Source organism: Macaca fascicularis, chromosome 20 (genome assembly GCF_037993035.2).
Source record: "Macaca fascicularis isolate 582-1 chromosome 20, T2T-MFA8v1.1".
NCBI classification, from domain to species: domain Eukaryota; kingdom Metazoa; phylum Chordata; class Mammalia; order Primates; family Cercopithecidae; genus Macaca; species Macaca fascicularis.
In genome coordinates this window covers 45,554,662-45,574,468 of record NC_088394.1, presented here as the reverse complement: position 1 = coordinate 45,574,468, position 19,807 = coordinate 45,554,662, and the positions used below count along the sequence as shown (strand labels likewise).

Below are 19,807 nucleotides of genomic sequence, written 5' to 3'. Positions count from 1 at the left end.
AGCTCCCTGGAGGAGGAATGAGTGAATAGGAGCTGCTATTATTTTTGCTAATAGCATAATTCTAACTCAAGATTTCAGGCAGAGCCATGTCAGATTCTGGTCACCTTTGTGGGGCTCCTTGGCCTACCTCTGAGGAAAGAACCCCTGACAGCCTCATCCCTTTCCTTTCCCAGGGTGGGCTTTTGATGTCCCAGGGGTCAAACTTAACCCTTTACACTTCTCCTATCCCTTTAGGAAAGTCAGATATCTAGATGCAGTACTGATGCTACCATTAAAGGAATTCTCTCTCTCTCTCTCTCTCTCTGTCTCTCTCTCTGTGTGTGTATGTATTACTTCAAAGCAGTAAAGGGTTGCTTTAGTGTTTAATGTTTAAACAGTGATTAATTGACACAAAGACTGGGCAGATAAGAGCATAGAAACTTAAGAATGCTGGGTACCTCTACACCCTTTGGAAAACTGGGTATTTAGAGCAGCCTCCCTAAATATGTGCTGAATTAAAAAACCACCCAAACTAGGAGATAGTAGACAGCTGGGATACCTACCACCTGAGACTTATTCTGTACCCAGGACAGGCATAGACATCATTAATTGATAACAGACTCTAAGAGCTACAAAGCCTCTTAAAGACCTGTTCATCAGATTCTCTCTATCAAGAGTTGGGGAAATGAAAGCACAAAGAGGGGATATGCTTGCCCATGGTTACACAGTTCTGGAATCTGAACCTGGTCCAGTAGTAATCTCATCCACTATGGGTTGTGGCACCACCCTCTGGGCTTGAGGTTCTGCCCCCTTAATCATCCCTTTTTTCCCCATGAAAGGTAGCATGTACTTCCATCTGAGTAGTTTTATTAACCTGTTTCCTGCTTGTGAAGTTTTGGGTGTCCAACAGACTTCTTTCATCTTGTACTCTCTCTGTCCTTTTTGGTTCAAGCTGGCAGTGTTTCTGCCAGTATAAACTCTTCAAGAACCTTGTGAGTCTCCAGTGTATGTCATGGGTATTTTCTCCATTATTCAAGATGGTCCTCCACAGATATTTCCTGGATAATCCCTTCTCTACTTTTGTCTTTTGCTGAGATCGCTCCAGAGCAATGCCCCCAAATTTCCTAGATGCTCTCTAATTTGATCTAGGAGATCTGCAAGTCACACCCTTAATCTCGTCAAAGAGCCTTTGGCGTGACTCAATACTCAATACCCTGGTATTTTGATTTTTCTGAGATATTAGCAATATGTGCAGTCCTACCTTCAGCTTTTTCTCCAGAGCATACTTTCTTGTAAGTAAATCTGTTAGAGTATTTCTGCAATCTGAGAATTTGCAAAATCATTAATTTCTGGTTCATTTTTAACAGTTTGTTTTTGAGACAGAGTCTTGCTCTGTCACCCAGGCTGGAGTGCAATGGCATGATCTCAGCTCACCGCAACCTCCGCCTTCTGAATTCAAGCGATTCTCCTGCCTCAGCCTCCTGAGTAGCTGGGATTACAGGCATGTGCCACCATGCCCAGCTAATTTTTGTATTTTTAGTATAGACGAGGTTTCTCCATATTGGTCAGGCTGGTCTTGAACTCCCGACCTCATGTGATCCACCCACCTCAGCCTCCCAAAGTGCTGGGATTACAGGCGTGAGCGCTGCGCCCCACCTGTTTAACAGTTCTTTTCTTAATCTTTTTTCTTTTTAGCAGCAAGAAGAAACCAGCCCATACCGTCCACATTTTGCTTGGAAATCTACTTAGCTAAGTATCCAAGTTCATCCATGAAAGTTCTTTTTCCCACATAACTGTGAGTCATAATTTCACTTAGCTTTCTGCCACCAAATATCAAGGATCCCCTTTCCTTCAGTTTCCAATAACATATTTTTGATTTCCTGATAAGCTGTCACTATCAGTGCCTTTGTTAATATCCATATTTCTCTTAATAGTTTGTTCATGATGATTTAGATATTTCCTAAGGTGATTTAGGTTTTCTCTAATGTGTTCCTTACTTTCTTCTGAGTCTTTATTAACAGAGTCATTAATATCCATGTTTCCATTAATCTGTTCAAGGCTACCTAGGCTTTTAAATAAATCATACTCCTTAAAATTCTTCTACCCTCTGATCGCTGCCCAATTCCAGAGCCACTTCCATGATTTTAGGTATTTGTTCTTGTAGCACCCCACTCCTGGTACCAAAATCTGTATTAGTTTGCTATTACTGCTGTAACAAATTACCATAAACAGTGACTTAAAATGACAAACCAAAAAAATAGTATCTTACAGTTCTGTAGGTCAGAAGTCTGACCCAGATGTCACTGGGTTAAAATTAAGGTGTTGGCAGGGCTGCATTCCTTTCTGGATGCTCTTAGGGAAAAATCCATTTCCTTTCCTTTCTGATTCTTAGAGGCTGCTCACATTTCTTGGCTTATGGCCTCCTTCCATCTTTAATACTCGTAATTGCTGGTTGGGTCCTTCTCATATTGCATCACTTCAACCTCCTCTTCTGCCTCCCTCCTGCACATTTAAGGACCCTCGTGATTACAATGGACCCATGTGGATAATCCAGGATAATCTCTTTATTTTAAGGTCAGCTGATTGTCAACCTTAATTCCATTTTACCATGTAACATAACATATTTATATGTTCTGGGAGTTAAGACTTGGACATCTTTGGGGTAATTATTATTCTGCCTACCACAACCTCCAGGTTTGGTTCTGCACAGGCTATTTAAGCAGCAGGCTGCTCTACCTGCCATCCAGTGAGGAAAGAGGCCGGCAACATTCATTAGTGCTTGGCATCAGACCCAGCCTAGCCTGGTCATCCACCACTGACTTTGCCTCAATGGCTGGTGGGGTTGTAAAGCTTAAGACCTGTACCTGGTTCAAGTCATGGGGCCTGATACTGTACTTGTGCATGGTGGACCTCAAGAAAGAGGGAGCAGGTCCAGCAGGGATATGGGCCCTGGATTGGCTCTAGGGCTTGGTGAAGCAGTGTAGCCTGGTGGTTAGTAAGTGGGTGGGGGCATCTGCCACTTGCAATCTCTGTGTGCTCAGAAGTTACTCTCCTTCTTGGAGTGTCACTTTGCATAGTTATAAAAAGGGGTTGTTAATAGTACCTACCTCATAGAGAATGTGTGAGAATAAATTGAGAAAAAGCTGGCAAAGGACCTGGCACATAGAAAATGTGCCATACAGCTGGATGTGGTGGCTCACGCCTGTAATCCCAGCACTTTGGGAGGCCGAGGTGGGTGGATCACAAGGTCAGGAGTTCAAGACCAGCCTGACCAAGATGGTGAAACCCCGTCTCTACTAAAAATACAAATGTTAGCCAGGCATGGTGGTGGGCATCTGTAATTCCAGCTACTCAGGAGTCCTACTGAGGCAGAGAATTGCTTGAACCCAGGAGGCACAGGTTTCAGGAAGCCAAGATCGCGTCACTGCACTCCAGCCTGGGTGACAGAGCGAGACTCTGTCTCAAAGAAACAAACAAAAAAAAAAAAAAAAGAAGAAGAAGAAGAAAATGTGCCATAAACAGTAACCACTAGATCTGCCTGTGACTTGTCATGTTGCCTCAGTTTCTCCATCAGTGAAATAAGATGAAGGAGGAGCTATGCACTCTCTCTTGTCCTCAATACACTGATACTAGTTTTACAGGCAGGGATGTAATTGAGTTGAGGAGTATTCTGGGATAGATGACTAGTTCTGGCATCAAGTGTGTGCAGATACCCCTGGTTTCCCAAGAAGTGATGAGGAATATGCCCAGATGCCCCTTGAGCTCAACTCGGATCATTTCATGTCTGGAAGGCCACCCGCTTAGGCTCTGGCTACCTCTGCGGCAACCACAATCTGCCTGTGCCCTGAAGCATATTCAGGTCTTGGAGCTCTTGTTACCCCAGGCTCTAGGAAACACTGACTGGCTCTCCCTCAGTTGTCCGGGCTGCTTTGTGTCCACTTTGGACAACCCTCACCATCGGCTGGGGTCACAGCTGACCTCTCTGGTTGGAGATCTCTCTCTAGACTCCAACATAGTTCTACAGTATATTAGTTCATTCTCATGCTGCTGTGAAGAAATACCCAAGACTGGTTAATTTATGAAGGAAAGAGGATTAATTGACTCACAGTTGTGCATGACTGGGAAGGCCTCAGGAAGCTTACAATCATGGTGGAAGGGGAAACAAACATGTCCTTCTTCACATGGTGGCAGGAAGGAGAAGAATGAGAGCTGAGAAAAGGGGGAGATCCCTTAATGCAACCATCAGATCTCATGAGAACTTACTATCACTAGAATAGCATGGGGGAAACCGCCCCCGTGAATCCATTACCTCCCACCAACTCCCTCCCACCATGCGTGGGGTTTATGGGAACTACAATTCAAGATGAGATTTGGGTGAGGACACAGCCAAACCATATCATATGGTATCTCTCAGGGCCTCTTGTCTCTGTGTGACCAACAGGATTTTGGGAACAACAAAGCCTCATCTCTCAAAGAGAATGGACACCTCCTTTTTTGGAAGAGGAAACCTGAAAAGCATCTAGCATTGGGAGTCAGGAGACTCCTCTTTCCAGTTTGCTCAGTGCCCTTTGACTATTCCATTCCCACATGTCTCTGCTCATGGCAGACATCATCAATTGATTGTAGCACTCATTTCTTTGGACCTTAGAGAAGGCCTCAGATTCCTTCTGAACACAGGATTCTAGGCAACCACTACCAATTAGCTAGGCTTATAAGTTTTCTTCTCTTTTCTGGACCTCAGCTTTTCCATCTGTATCATGTGGGATTTGGTAGTTGGTTCCTGAGTCTAGGGTCCCATTCCTCTGAGCTTAGGGAAGGGCCACAGTTATTCCCATTCCTGGAGCTCTGGATGGGGGCAGCAGAGAGGCTCTGCTTGGTGTGTTATAAAGCTTTGTCCTGTTGGGAACTGGTCTCCTTGGCAATTTTCATTTTTCAAAGAAACAGGTGAGTGGCAAGGAGTCTTTTTGGGGGCTTTGTGAAGCACTGTAAGGCCTTTTTGTGTGTATCATGAAGACAGTCTTGATGGTTGGAGTATTGTATAAGGTGAACTTTATATTTGTCTGGCAGGGGCTGTAGAGAGGATGAATTCCAGCCTCCCATGAGCCAGCAGAGGCAATGGAGGCCCAACCTCCTGATGTACTGTCTGCCTGTTGCCCCAGCATGACTCCCACTGGTGCCTTTCTTGCTCTACTTGGCCTCTCCTTTGCATGGTTTGGGATGTCCATGTGATAGGACCAAGGTGGGATGCACCCAGGTGACCCTGCAGCATCCAGCACAGTCCTGGGCACAAGAGGCCCTGCAGACTGGCATGGAAACCTCATTCCAATGGCTGGATGAGCTCTTGTTCCCTCTGTAGGCTCATTTTTTTTTTTTTTTTTTAAGAGTCAGAGTTTTACTCTTGTCACCCAGGCTAGAGTGGCGTGATCATAACTCACTGCGGCCTCGAACTCATGGGCTCAGGTGATCCTCCTGCCTCGGCCTCCCAAGTAACTGGGGTTGCACATACACACCACCAAGCCTGTGTAATTAAATTTTTTTCTTTTCTTTTCTTTCTTTTTTTTCTTTTTTTAGAGACAGGGTCTTGCTATATTGCTCAGGCTGGTCTCAAACTCCTGACCTCAAACGATCCTCCCAGCTCAGCTACCCAATGTTCAGGGATTATAGGCATGAACCACCGTACCCAGCTGGATGATCATTTTTATTCACACAGATGGAACTGCCCAGCTCAGGAATGTTCTAGTCACCTGGAACTTCCTGGGCTCAGCTGTCTTCCCCCATAACTCAATGCAGAGAGTCCCCCTAGTGTTCTTTTTAGGGTCTCTTGCATAGCTTCGATGACAGTTCACTTCCTCCTCCATCTGTGCCCCCCATTGCAGGAAGGTTCCCCTTTCAGCCCACTCCTGTGAGTCTGTGGGTCACTCTCCTGTCTAGGCCTGAGCACCTTCTCCAGCAGCCCTGACTTTGATTCTTTGTGACAGAGGAGCTGTGAGCTGTGGTTCCCAGCCATTCTGGGTGGCCGCTTGCACTGCTCTGCCTAGGTGAGGTGTGTCCGAGGCAGTTTTACACACTATAGCATCAGCCTGCTGAATTCATGTCCTGCTCCGTGCTGGTCACCAAGTGTGACAACATGAACTTGGGAATCACCTGGCTCTTTCTGCTGCTGACGTGTTCTGAAGCCCAGTTGATGTTCTTTTTTCTACTTAATTGAATTTTTATTAAAAATTCTCTCCTCTTTTTTGCTTGTTTTCTTTCTCTTCCTGCAGCAGACAGCAAAAACCTCATATAACCCTTTTCCTATTTGTCCTTTTTGCAGTATTAGTCACTTTTAAATGACTTTAATCTCCATCTTGCGTGTGTGTGTGTGTGTGCGTGTGTGTTAAACTCATTTTTGTTATGGTTCTTTGATTGCATTTACTCTGGGGGTTGGGGAGAAGCGTGGGTCTGGCATTAGTCATTGTACTTCCCACTTGATTTTCTCATGCTTCTCCTCCCAAAGCGGGTAATGAGGGGTTGGGGGTGTAGTGAAGCCTTGTGGGTGAAAACACTGACTGAACAGGACTCACGGGGGTTCGCATCCTGACTTTGCTGCCTGCCGGGTATGTGGAACTGGACAAGTCACTCAGCCTCTCTGTGCCCTGGTTTTCTCATTTGTAAATGGAAATTATAACAGTACCTAACTCAGCCTATTGAGAGGATTGAATGAGTGAGTACACATAAACTTTTAGAAGAATGCCTGGCACACAGCAAAATCAATGCAAGTATTTACTTGAAAATAAAAATGTAGCGGCTGAACAGGACTTTCCTTGAACCCACCTTCTCCCTGAGTTCTGGAATGTTCATGTTGGAAAGGACTCTGGGATTGCCTTGGTCACAGTTGCAGGTGTGTGTGTGGAGTCCAGCATCCAGCATGAGGAAAGTGTCGTTGCTTTAAGAGAAGAGAACCTCAGGCCATGCACGGTGGCTCACGCCTGTAATCCCAGCACTTTGGGAGGCTGGGGCAGGTGGATCACTTGAGGTCAGGAGTTTGAGACCAACCTGGCCAACATGGTGAAACCCCGTCTCTACTAAAAATACAAAAATTAACCGTGCATGGTGGCGTGTGCCTGTAATCCCAGCTACTCTAGAGGATGAGGAAGGAGAATTGCTTGAACCCAGGAGGCGGAGGTTGTAGTGAGCCAAGATCACGCCACTGCACTTCAGCCTGGGCCACAGGGCGAGACTCCATCCCTCCTACCAAAACAAACAAACAAAAAAATAGAAAAAAGAACCTTTTTCTCTGCTGATGCCCCTATAGATACATCCCGAGCTTTGGCCCCAGCTTATCTCTCTAGCGTGATTCTAGAGCGCTGAGCTAAGCGCCCCCAAAGCAAAATGCATTTGGAGGGGGTGGGATGGCAGCAGACGAGGTTGAATGTTCTTTGAATAAGAGACTTTAAACAGGGCAATCTGAGTTTGGGACTTTATATGTCAACATGCCCATTTTCCCTGATTGGGCCTTTTCAATTTAAGGAGCCTTATTTTCATTTCAATTCAGATGATTATAATCTCAGCAGTGGCTCAGTTTGTTGCTCCCAGAATAATATGCTTTGCTTTAGTTTCGAAACTTGTTTGCAGAAAAATAAAGCCAAGCAGCCAGCCTGCAATGACACTTGGGTACTCTGGCGCCGGGCAGGTTAAGATTCTCCTTTCCAAAGCCTACTGGGTGAATGACTGATGGGCCTGGGGACCAGGTTCTGTACTCCTACAAGATACAGTTTGGCCAGACACTAGTGGGGCATCTGGCTTGGTACTGGTGGCCAGTTCCTCACCTCCCTGAACCCCACTTCCTCATCTCAGAAATGGGAACGTTACTACAGACAGCCAGATGTGGTTGTTGTGAGGATGAATAGAAATTAATTGCGATAATAGACGTACTTAGCACAGTGCTGGCACGTGGGACGTTCTCAATAAATGGAGCTGTTAGTATTGTTAGCACTTGTGGTACTAATTAGTACTAATTCTTATTATTGGCAAAATAGTGCTTCTGTTTAACAACTTTATTGAAGTATAATTTGCATACCATAAAACTCACTTGTTTGAAGTGAGCAACTCAGCCGGTCTTTGGTAAGTTTACAGAGCTTTGCAGTCTTCACTCACAGTCTAGTTTTAGACCATTTCCATCATGTCAGAAGGATCCCTGTCACCTGTGCAGCCACTCACTGCTCCCACCTCCAGCCTCAGACAGCTGCTAACCTGCCTTCTGTCTAAGATGCGCCTTATTCTGGACATTTCATGTCAGTGACATAATAGTGCTTATTCCCATTAATTTTTCTCGTCCACTCCTCCCAGTGGTTCCCTTTTTTCAGATGCATAAAGTGAGTGGTTAAGAGGAATACTGAGGGCATGGATGAATTCACAGAGGGGCGAGAGGGCTCTGGCTCTGAGTGAGTGTCCTCTGGTCCTCAGGTGGTTCGAAAGGTTTAGGAGCAAATGAACCCTGGCAGAAATATCTGTTCAGGCTTGTCCTTGGGACAAGAGTGATAGTGGTTTCACCTGCCCAGTTGTTGAGAATTCTCCACACATCAGTTGCTGGGTGGGCTCCAGTGAGCTCGTGGGTCTCTCTGAGCCCTGATGAGCCCCTTCCAGAAATGCAAATCATGGACCAGCCCCAGTCCTCCTCATGAGGCAGGCTCCAAGGAGATCAAGGTCTGAGGACCCTGAAGTCTTTACACGTGAGCCCTCTCCCCTTCTGACCCACGCAGGAGTGGTCTTACTTGACTGTTTGACCCCCAGAAGCTGGTCCAGGCCCACGTCATGATTGAGGGGACTGAATGTGGACAGTCCTGGCATCAGTCTCTGGCACTGTCATTTCCCAGAGCAAGTCTCTGAGACTGTGCCTCGGTTTCCTCGTCTGTCCAGTGGGAGTGGCCCTGGCCACTCATTTGCAGTTGCGAGAAAGCACTTAGCAGAGTGCTGGGCACACGGGAAGGACTCAGTGGCAGCTTGAGTGAGTCTGAGCAAAGACATCAAAATAATAAGAAGCCAGTCCAACCTGGCCTGGAGCGGGGGCCAAGCAGGTCCCCTGGCCCCAGCTATCTCCTTTCTGGGGTCCCTTTTGTCTGTGCCCCACAGAGCCCAGCTGGCAAGAGCTGGGAATTGGCAGGCAGGGGCTGGGGCGCCTCCCACTGCATGTCATCTGGGGAGCTGGCCGTGACTGCTGCGTCCTTCCCGTCTGCCGAACCCGTCATGTGAGGCCCCCAGGGGAGAAGGTGCTGGTGCTCTGGGAGGGCGTTCCGGGAGGCCCCTTGAGCTGGGCTGGGGAGCCAGGCTTCAGAGGTGGGTTGGCTGCCGGGAGCCTTGGAGCCAGGAGCTTTGGAGAACTGCAAGCTTCAGAGAGCTGCATGCATCAGGGTTGAGCTGTGCCAATGGTGCCAGGGGGGTCAGGTGGATCTTCACACGGTCAGCGCTGTGGGGGGTAGGGGGTGGGAGCGGGGCCTAGGACCAGGCTCAGCCCCAGCTGTGAGGAACCCCTCAAGACCCTCCAGTCAGCCCTTGTTGTCTCTTTAAGTCTTGGGATCAGCCTGGGACAGCAGAGGCAGCTTGTGTGGAGAGCCTTGTAGGGAAATCACAGGTCTGTGGTGTGTGTGTGTGTCTGTGTGTGTGTGCACGTGCACACGCGTCTGCAGGTGAATGTGTGTACATGAGTGTGTGCATGTATATTTAAGTTTGTGAGTGATAGTGTAGTGTGTGGGAGTGATGGTGCGAATGAATGTGTGTGATGGTGGGTGTTGTGTGTGTATGTAGGTGGGCGTGTGTGTACGCGCATGTGTGTGCCAGTGTTCACCCGTGCTGGGAGCATGGTGCGCCTGCCCCATCCCTTTCTGAAGGTCTGGGCTGCCTCTGGGCCAAGGTTACGTCTGGGTTACGTCTGTGAGGCTCTTCTGAAGACTCAGCCGGGCTGGCTGGCGGCTGGAGAGGCGGGGGCAGTGGTTTATTTCCTCGGGGTTACAAGAGCAAGGTCAGCGCAGCCGAATCTGAGCTTTTGTTTGTCTCTCCCCTGCCCGCAGCAGCCTGTGGTCTGTTTCATTCATTATTAAGTTTTAAATCCAGCCGAAGAGAAACTTGAGCCTTGGAACTCACTCCCTGCCCGGGCTGGCTCTGCTCGGCCCCCGTCAGGGAATGTCTCTGGCTTTATTCACTGTGTCCTGTGTGCCTTTGTTTTCCCAGAAACGGTCTACCCTTAGGTTTGTTTAGTTTTCCTCTGAGGCTGGGCGGGCCAGCAAATGAGGGGGTTGCGGGGGCTGTCCCCAGGGAGGGTGGGACGCGCCGGAGTCTGTGCAAGGATTGCCTCTTCCTTGCCTTTGCAGTGGAGTTAAGGGTCTGCCTGGGTCTGAGCTCTGTGGTCGTCCACGTCCTCATTCTTCCTCCACTCACTCACCATCTCTCCATTTCTCTTGGTCCTGGGTGGGATTGGGGCGAATCCAGGGGTGCAGTGGAAACAAAGAAAACAAGGGTCTCAGGATGGCCTGCACCGGGAAACCCACAGATGCCTCTTCAGTGCCCTAGGCTCACTTCCCGCCTGAGCACTGGAATCTGCTGTCTCGGGCCCTGTGATTTCACACCTCCTATGTCTTGTCTACTACCTGAAGCAGCAGCTTCCAGCTTCATCAGTCCACCCATCCCCAGAGAATGGTGCATGCTATGGCCAATCTGATAAGGGAATCTTTGTTGTTGTTGCAAAATTTTGTCTGTGTTCATAAGGACCAGTGGGATTTCCTTCCCTCCGGGATTAGGGATTTGAGGGGAGTTGACTCCCAGGTGTGGATCAAGTGACAGGACTTGTCCTCCTTTTGGCCTATAGGACTGATGGTCTGTGAGTTTGTTTTCAGTGACTTTGTCCAGGCTGCCCCGCCTTTCCCTATCAGGAAAGTGGCCGAGAGCCTCCCCTCTGATGGGGGGTACCACGTCCTGCCAGGTCCAGGCAAGTGTTGTTAAGGGAAAAGGCGCTCCCCCTTCGTTATCTGCCGCCCCTCTGGCATGCCCTCTGCAGACAGGAAGGCCCCGGTGTCCACTTGCTTCCGGCCCCTGCCCCTCCCCACAGCCCCCCGCAGCCGTTGGCCAGCTGCACAGCCTCAGCCCGTGCGCTGTCGAGAAGCTGGCTCTGTCCTTGTTTCTCGGCAGCCCTGGGAATTGCCTCTAATATCCTCTCTGCCTTCCCCTGCAGATGGTGATGACGACCCACAACTCTCCTGGGTGGCCTCGTCTCCCTCCAGCAAGGATGTTGCGTCACCCACGCAGATGATCGGAGATGGTTGTGACCTCGGCCTCGGTGAGGAGGAAGGGGGCACAGGCCTGCCGTACCCTTGCCAGTTCTGCGACAAGTCCTTCATCCGCCTGAGCTACTTGAAGAGGCACGAGCAGATCCACAGCGACAAGCTGCCGTTCAAGTGTACCTACTGCAGCCGCCTCTTCAAGCACAAGAGGAGCCGCGACCGGCACATCAAGCTGCATACGGGCGACAAGAAGTACCACTGCCACGAGTGCGAGGCAGCCTTCTCCCGCAGCGACCACCTCAAGATCCACCTGAAGACCCACAGCTCCAGCAAGCCCTTCAAGTGCACTGTGTGCAAGCGTGGCTTCTCCTCCACCAGCTCGCTGCAGAGCCACATGCAGGCCCACAAAAAGAACAAGGAGCATCTGGCCAAGTCAGAGAAGGAAGCCAAGAAGGACGACTTCATGTGCGACTACTGCGAGGACACCTTCAGCCAGACGGAGGAGCTGGAGAAGCACGTGCTCACCCGCCACCCACAGCTGTCCGAGAAGGCGGACCTGCAGTGTATCCACTGCCCCGAGGTCTTCGTCGACGAGAACACGCTGCTCACCCATATCCACCAAGCCCACGCCAACCAGAAACACAAGTGCCCCATGTGCCCTGAGCAGTTCTCCTCGGTGGAAGGTGTCTACTGCCACCTGGACAGCCACCGGCAGCCCGACTCCAGCAACCACAGCGTCAGTCCCGACCCCGTACTGGGCAGCGTGGCCTCCATGAGTAGCGCCACGCCTGACTCCAGCGCCTCTGTGGAACGCGGCTCCACACCGGACTCCACCTTGAAGCCGCTGCGGGGGCAGAAGAAGATGCGGGATGACGGGCAGGGCTGGACCAAGGTGGTCTATAGCTGCCCCTATTGTTCCAAGCGGGACTTTAACAGCCTGGCCGTGCTGGAGATCCACCTGAAGACCATCCACGCAGACAAGCCCCAGCAGAGCCACACGTGTCAGATCTGCCTGGACTCCATGCCCACCCTCTATAACCTCAATGAGCACGTTCGCAAGCTGCACAAGAACCATGCCTACCCCATGATGCAGTTTGGCAACATCTCCGCCTTCCACTGCAACTACTGCCCCGAGATGTTCGCCGACATCAATAGCCTGCAGGAGCACATCCGTGTCTCCCACTGCGGCCCCAATACCAACCCCTCCGACGGCAATAACGCCTTCTTCTGCAACCAGTGCTCCATGGGTTTCCTCACTGAGTCCTCCCTCACCGAGCACATCCAGCAGGCCCACTGCAGTGTGGGCAGTGCCAAACTAGAGTCTCCGGTGGTGCAGCCCACACAGTCCTTCATGGAGGTCTATTCCTGCCCCTACTGCACCAACTCCCCCATCTTTGGCTCCATCCTGAAGCTCACCAAGCACATCAAGGAGAACCACAAGAACATTCCACTGGCCCACAGCAAGAAGTCCAAGGCTGAGCAGAGCCCAGTCTCATCCGACGTGGAAGTGTCTTCCCCGAAGCGGCAGCGGCTCTCAGCAAGCGCCAACTCCATCTCCAATGGCGAGTATCCTTGCAATCAGTGCGACCTCAAGTTCTCCAACTTTGAGAGCTTCCAGACCCACCTGAAGCTGCACCTGGAGCTGCTGCTGCGGAAGCAGGCGTGCCCCCAGTGCAAAGAGGACTTTGACTCCCAGGAGTCCCTCCTGCAGCACCTGACGGTGCATTATATGACCACGTCGACCCACTATGTGTGCGAGAGCTGCGACAAGCAATTTTCCTCGGTGGATGACCTGCAGAAGCACCTGCTGGACATGCACACCTTCGTGCTGTATCACTGTACCCTGTGTCAGGAGGTCTTCGACTCCAAGGTGTCTATCCAGGTGCACTTGGCAGTGAAGCACAGCAATGAGAAGAAGATGTACCGCTGCACGGCCTGCAACTGGGACTTCCGCAAGGAGGCTGACCTGCAGGTGCACGTCAAACACAGCCACCTGGGCAACCCAGCCAAGGCTCACAAGTGCATCTTCTGTGGGGAGACCTTCAGCACCGAGGTGGAGCTGCAGTGCCATATCACCACACACAGCAAGAAGTATAACTGCAAATTCTGCAGCAAGGCCTTCCACGCCATCATCCTGCTGGAGAAGCACCTGCGGGAGAAGCACTGTGTGTTTGATGCTGCAACTGAGAACGGCACGGCCAACGGGGTGCCCCCCACGGCCACCAAGAAAGCTGAGCCTGCTGACCTACAGGGCATGCTGCTTAAGAACCCTGAGGCGCCTAACAGCCACGAGGCCAGCGAGGATGACGTGGACGCATCGGAGCCCATGTACGGCTGCGACATCTGTGGGGCGGCCTACACCATGGAGGTGCTGCTGCAGAACCACCGGCTGCGGGACCACAACATCCGGCCGGGCGAGGATGATGGCTCACGCAAGAAGGCTGAGTTTATCAAGGGCAGCCACAAATGCAACGTTTGCTCACGGACTTTCTTCTCGGAGAACGGGCTACGAGAGCACCTGCAGACGCACCGGGGCCCTGCCAAGCACTACATGTGTCCCATCTGTGGTGAGCGTTTCCCTTCGCTGCTGACGCTCACTGAGCACAAGGTGACCCACAGCAAGAGCCTGGACACGGGCACCTGTCGCATCTGCAAGATGCCCCTGCAGAGCGAGGAGGAGTTTATTGAGCACTGCCAGATGCACCCCGACCTGCGCAACTCGCTCACGGGCTTCCGCTGTGTGGTCTGCATGCAGACAGTCACCTCCACGCTCGAGCTCAAGATCCACGGCACCTTCCATATGCAGAAGCTGGCAGGCAGCTCGGCGGCATCCTCCCCGAATGGCCAGGGACTGCAGAAGCTCTACAAGTGCGCCCTGTGCCTCAAGGAGTTCCGCAGCAAGCAGGACCTGGTGAAGCTCGACGTCAATGGGCTGCCCTATGGCCTCTGCGCCGGCTGCATGGCCCGCAGCGCCAATGGACAGGTGGGTGGCCTGGTCCCGCCCGAGCCCGCCGACCGGCCCTGTGCCGGCCTCCGCTGCCCCGAGTGCAGTGTCAAGTTCGAGAGTGCCGAAGACCTGGAGAGCCACATGCAGGTGGACCACCGTGACCTCACGCCGGAGACCAGTGGGCCCCGGAAAGCCACCCAGACGTCGCCAGTGCCCCGGGTAAGTGCAGCCCACCTCATCCTGCTCCCTGCTCCTCTCCTTGGGGCTCCTCTGGTCCCCACAGGAGCCACGTACCCTGAGTGCCGTGTTTCCGAGAAGCGGCACTATCATGCAGTGGGCGAGACACAACTGCTGTGCTGTAGACTCCTTGAGTTTAAACCTCAGCATTGCCATTGCTTTTCCAACCACGTGATGGGCTCATGTTATTTATCTCTCTGGGCCTCATTTGTCAAGTGCTAATCTGTAAAATGGGAGTAATAATTGTCCCAGCCTCAGAGAATTGTTGTGAGAGGCTGATGACATCATTCAGGTAACGTGCCTGGCATAGTGGCTGATGCACAGTGAGGGCATTATGGGTGGTGGCTGGTGTCTTTGTTGATGAGCTGGGGTAGACATACTCATTTGTTTATTGGGTCTCCTTAGGCAAGTCACTGACTTTTCTGGGCCTTAGATCTGGGATTCTTTTGACAGTTCATAGAGATCACACACACACAAGGGACCGAGCGCCTGGCACTCAGGGCTCAGTGGTGCTGGTTGTCATCACCAGCTGGTACTCTTATCACCAGCGGCATCATTTCTGTTAGTGCAGTTGCTGGTATGTGGAAGGCCCTTCGACGTGGTTTCAATTGCTGTTATTGTTAATGACTGATTGATTCCTTCATCAATTTTTCCCTGAGCACCCGTTATGTTTGGAGGTGCCTGGGAGCCAAAGAGAACCAGAAATGGACCCTGACTTGGGACATGTGGACCAGAGGGAGCCACAGGCCCATAGTAAGTGGCTTTCAATGAGCTGTGGAGAAGTCTAGGCTGCAGATGGGCCCACACAGGCCTTGAGTACAGGGCCTGAGGGGCACCCAGTGGTGGGCCTGGAGTCTGCGTGGCCCTTGGGTGTCAGACAGCACAGGCCTGGGATTCCCACTGAGTCTGTGTTGTCTGTTTCCAGACCGAGGTGGCTCTCGGGAGTACCTTTCCCTCGAGGACCGCTGCTGGCACCATTGGCCGGGAGGCAGGGTTTGGGGAAGGGCCATGTGCCACAGGCGCCTGCTGGGACACAGGAGTGTTTGCTGAGGGTGTTTTTCCTGGGACCCTGTGATTTTGAGGGGGTGAGGAGGGCAGAGGGAGAGAGACGAGGGCCAGAGAGAGCGAAGGGAACACCCCACAGTGGAAGGGGCCTCAGCGCCTGCTGACCCTGCCTTCTGGTGTTACACACAGGCCCACGGGAGCCCAGAGGGCCAGGGGACCCGTCCATGGATATCTGCCTGAAGAGAGGAGCACTTGGGTGAAAATAGCGAGGCCAGGCGTTGTGGCTCACACCTATAGTCCCAGCACTTTTTGAGCCTGGAAGATCAAGGCTGCAGTGAGCTACGATCACACCATTGCATTCTAGCCTGGGTGGCAGAGTGGGACCCTGTCTCTTAAAAAAAGAAAAGCCGGGTACGGTGGCTCACGCCTGTAATCCCAGCACTTTGGGAGGCCAAGACAGGTGGATCACAAGGTCAGGAGATCGACACCATCCTGGCCAACATGGTGAAACTCCGTCTCTACTAAAAATCCAAAAAAATTACCTGGGCATAGTGGCACATGCATGTAGTCCCAGATACTCAGGAGGCTGAGGCAGGAGAATTGCTTTAACCCAGGAAGCAGAGGTTGCAGTGAGCCAAGATCGCACCACTGCATTCTAGCCTGGGTGACAGAGGGAGATTCCGTCTCCAAAAAAAAAAAAAAAAAAAAGAAAAAGAAAGAAAGAAAAGAACAGAGCTGCATGTCTGGCTGGGGCCTGGGGCCTCTCCTCGAAGTCCTCTCTGGAGTGGAGAGCTCTTTGTAGGGGCTATAGCAATACCCCACCCTCTCAGGACCGTTTGGCTGAGCCAGGGTTCTAAACAGGGCTCCAGGAGGACTCCCTCCAGGGGGCTGAGCATGGGTACTGGTTTCTGCTGCCCCGCTCTGTCCCCGTCAGCCTTTCTAGGGGGCGTAGGTGCTCTCAGGGAATGTTTGGGTCCTGGAGTCAGGTGGCCTGGGCTAAAATCTCCTTTTCCCGTGACCCAGCGGTAATTTGACCTCTCCGGGCCTCTGTGCTCCACTACGAAGCCAGAGGTAGTGGCAGTGGTAATGAATAGTGATCATAATGGAATAGTAATAGAATCTCTCCTGGGCTGACATCTCTGCATCCGGGGAGGAATTGGGGGCCTCTCTGCTTTTCTAACCATTATCTGCTCTGATTGGTCACTGCCTGTTCCCCATCGGTTGTGAACCATCGTGACTATCATGCTGACCTCAGTGTTTTGCTCTGAGGATTAAATGTGTAAATTAAGTGCATATAGTGCATGCCGCTGGTATTTTTTCCTTTTACTATAGCAATCCACACTCGTTGAGGAGTAAGGACTTGCCAAGCACTTTCTATTTAATCCTTACAATATTTCATGTTGTAAGTGAGGAAACTGAGGCATAACACAATGATGTCGCTTGTCTCAAGCCCCCAGCTTTCCAGAGCTGAGAGGGGACTTGAACCCAGACAGGCAGCATCTGCACCACAGCCCCTGGTCTTGACCAACAGTCCACCCAACAGCTCTGCAACGCATCCTGGCTACAAGAAGGGAGAGCCCAGCGGTGGTGGGGTCCCGGGTGGTCACAGCTGTGCTCATGCTGTGGGGCAGTGCAGCTGGGCTGGGTCACTATGCCCGCTTCTCCTGGGTGCCCCTCAACCTGGATCACCCCTCCCTTTCTGGCACTGCCCACCATGGTGCTGGGTTTTCTGATGGCCAAGGAGCTGTTTCTAGAGCCTCCAAAGCCTTGGGCTGTGTGAGCCTCCCTGGAGTGCTCTGCATCCAGCATCAAGCACCACTTTGTGAAAACCCCTACTATGTGAGAGGCGCTCTGCTGGGCACCAACTTTTAGCTCATCTCTGTGGCAACAACCCAGGAACCTTGCTGTGGCCTGTGTTTTGGCAAAGAGGGGCCAGCTCAGATAGGAGATGCCATATACCCAAGGATGCACAGCTGTGCACGGCTGTGCAGGGACTGAAACTCGAGGGGAGCGTGTTTCCTGGAGGCCCCCAGGCCTTCCTCTCCCTGCCTTCGGGTCTCGTGTGAGCAGGGATGAGCTGAAAATCATGGTTCTGCCTGCCTAGAGGCCCGGGGAGATGGGCTGTTGCAGAAAGGAGCTAGACAAAGCCCAGGTGCCTCCCTAGCCAAGGCGGCATTCTCTGGGGCCTTGCCCCCTGCGTGGGCACACCTGGGGGCAGGGGCCCAGATGTCAGTTAGCCCACCCCTTCCCTCCCTGAGGACCCACTCATGTAAGAACAGACTCTGGGGGTTTCACTGGGGCTTGGGGGCTGGCAGGCTGGGACCCTCGGGAGTGTATCCACAGCAACCAGCTCTCAGAGGACTGGGTTCCCGTGGGGCCGAGGCTGCTGTCGGCTGGAGCATGAAACATTGAAGTTCCATCTCCGCCTCTGTTTATGGGTAATGACAACATCACCCCAAGTCGAGACCAGCACAGGCAGACCCTGACCATCCATCTATCCCACAGATCCCCATGGTGCCTTTCTCTGCTGGGTGGGGCAGGCCAGGTGTTCTCATACCCATTTTACAGCCAAGTAAACAGATATCCAGGTTAGAGGGCCTGTCCAGATCTCACTAGCTTCCTGTTACCTAGACCAGGCTTGACAGGAGGTCTGAAACACGGAGCTGAGAATGGCAGCTCAGACAGTGGGCATCGAAGTGTTTGCTGTCCTCCCACTCACCAGCAAGAGGCTCTGACCAAGTGATACAGCCTCTTGAAACTCCACTTACCCCATCCCTAGAGTGGAGCTTGCAGAGAGTTTGTGAGTATTTAGCATAAATGCTGCCCACAGATGGCAGGTGCTCAGTGAACGTTGGCAGTGGTCACGATCATGGAAATTTAGCAGCTCTGGCTGGCTTTTCCTTCTCTCCTTCCTGTCTTGAAGGGCTCAGCCATTTCTTCCCTGCCCTCCCTCTCTTGTCTCCGCCATTCTCAAGTGTTTCTTCCTGCCCGGGGCCTCCCTCTGCAGTTGCTCAGGGCCGTGTTGGGGGAGGCACCCTGGCCACAGGCCCTGGAACTCAGCTCTAGTTCTCCTGGGCTGGGCCCCAGGGAAGGGGCTTATGGCAGGGGAGGTGCTTTGAGTGCCAAGTTCTATGTTTCTGTAATTATGTCGCCTAGTGGGGGCTGAAGCTCCAGGAGGAAGGGGTCTCCAGGGGGGTTGAGAGTGGGGACAGACCAGGAATAGATGCTGGGGTGAGGACTGGAGTCCAGCCATGCTTGGAGGGTTTGGGGGCTGGTGAGCCTGTATGTGTATGTGCCTATGTGTCAGTGCACATGTGTGCACTTATGAGTCTACATGTGTGTACATGAGAGTGTGGTACGTGTGGGGATGGGTCCGTGTGTGCACTTGTGTCAGAAGCTATGTGCACGTCTGTGGGTGTATTTGGGAGTACCGGTGTGTGGACTGGGGTTGTGGTGAGTGAGCTGAAGGCAGGGTCTCTGGATGAGTGTAGACATGTCCATCTGTGTGGCCTTGTTCACCCGTGTGGATGGCCCTGCTTCTCTGGGGGTTGCACGTGTGTATCTGTGTTACAGGTTGCTGTGTGTAGGGGTCGTGGGTGTGTCTGCGAAGGTCTTGTGTGTTGCTGGTGAGTTGGGGTGAGGGTGAGCATGTGAATGCACACATATGTGCTTGCACATCTGTGTGTGTGTCTTGTGTGTGTGTGAGGGGTCAGCCCTTCCCCTAGCCCCTCCCTTGGGAACCCTCTGAACCCTCTGAAGCCCAGTGCCCCACCAGGAGGGGCTCAGTTATTGGGTAGTTTTCTTCCTATTACCAAAGGGTGGCAGAGAGGCATTTGGGGGCAGCCTGTCTTACTGCCCAAGCCCCTGGGGATGTATTTTCCAAGCACAGTGAGCTCCCTTTATTCACCAGCCCCTGGGAAGATCAACCAAGTCACTGCGATCATGGACTGTTCCCTGCACGTCTCTGGACCAGTCACGACTGCAACCTCCAGAGACTTGTACCCAAGCAAATCCCCATCTTTGGAGGGAGGACATGGTCTTCTGTCCCCAGCCATCGCTGCGGCTTGGTGCCAACCCCTTTCTCCCATCCACCCACCTACAGGCCTGGGTGTGACTTGTCCAGCAGGCCTCCCATGGGCTTCCTTGTGATGAAGCTTCCCTTCCTGGGGTGTGCTTCATTCATTAATTCACTCATTCCATTCATTCATTCAACCACCAAGGGTTTTGCACCTTGCCAAGCAGAGTGGGTGGGGGCACATGTGAGCAGAAGGCATGGTTTTGATGCTGGAGACGCTCGAGGTGGTTCCTCTCCATGACCATCGCCCTGGAGTTGACCTGAGATAGGTACTCTGGGCTGCATCCCCTGAGAAGACCTCAGGCCCTGTAG

The 19,807-nt window shown here is 52.0% G+C and overlaps 1 protein-coding gene across 12 annotated transcripts in view; it reads left to right on the top strand.

The window, feature by feature from the left end:
- Positions 1 to 19,807, top strand: part of ZNF423 (zinc finger protein 423) — a 364,477-nt gene that overhangs the window by 205,822 nt on the left and 138,848 nt on the right. For all 12 annotated transcript variants that reach the window (XM_005591872.4, XM_065537122.1, XM_065537121.2 and 9 more), the window contains one exon: positions 11,183 to 14,397. In XM_005591872.4, coding sequence (XP_005591929.1) covers positions 11,183 to 14,397 — 3,215 coding nt within the window. The remainder of the gene's footprint in view (positions 1 to 11,182; positions 14,398 to 19,807) is intronic.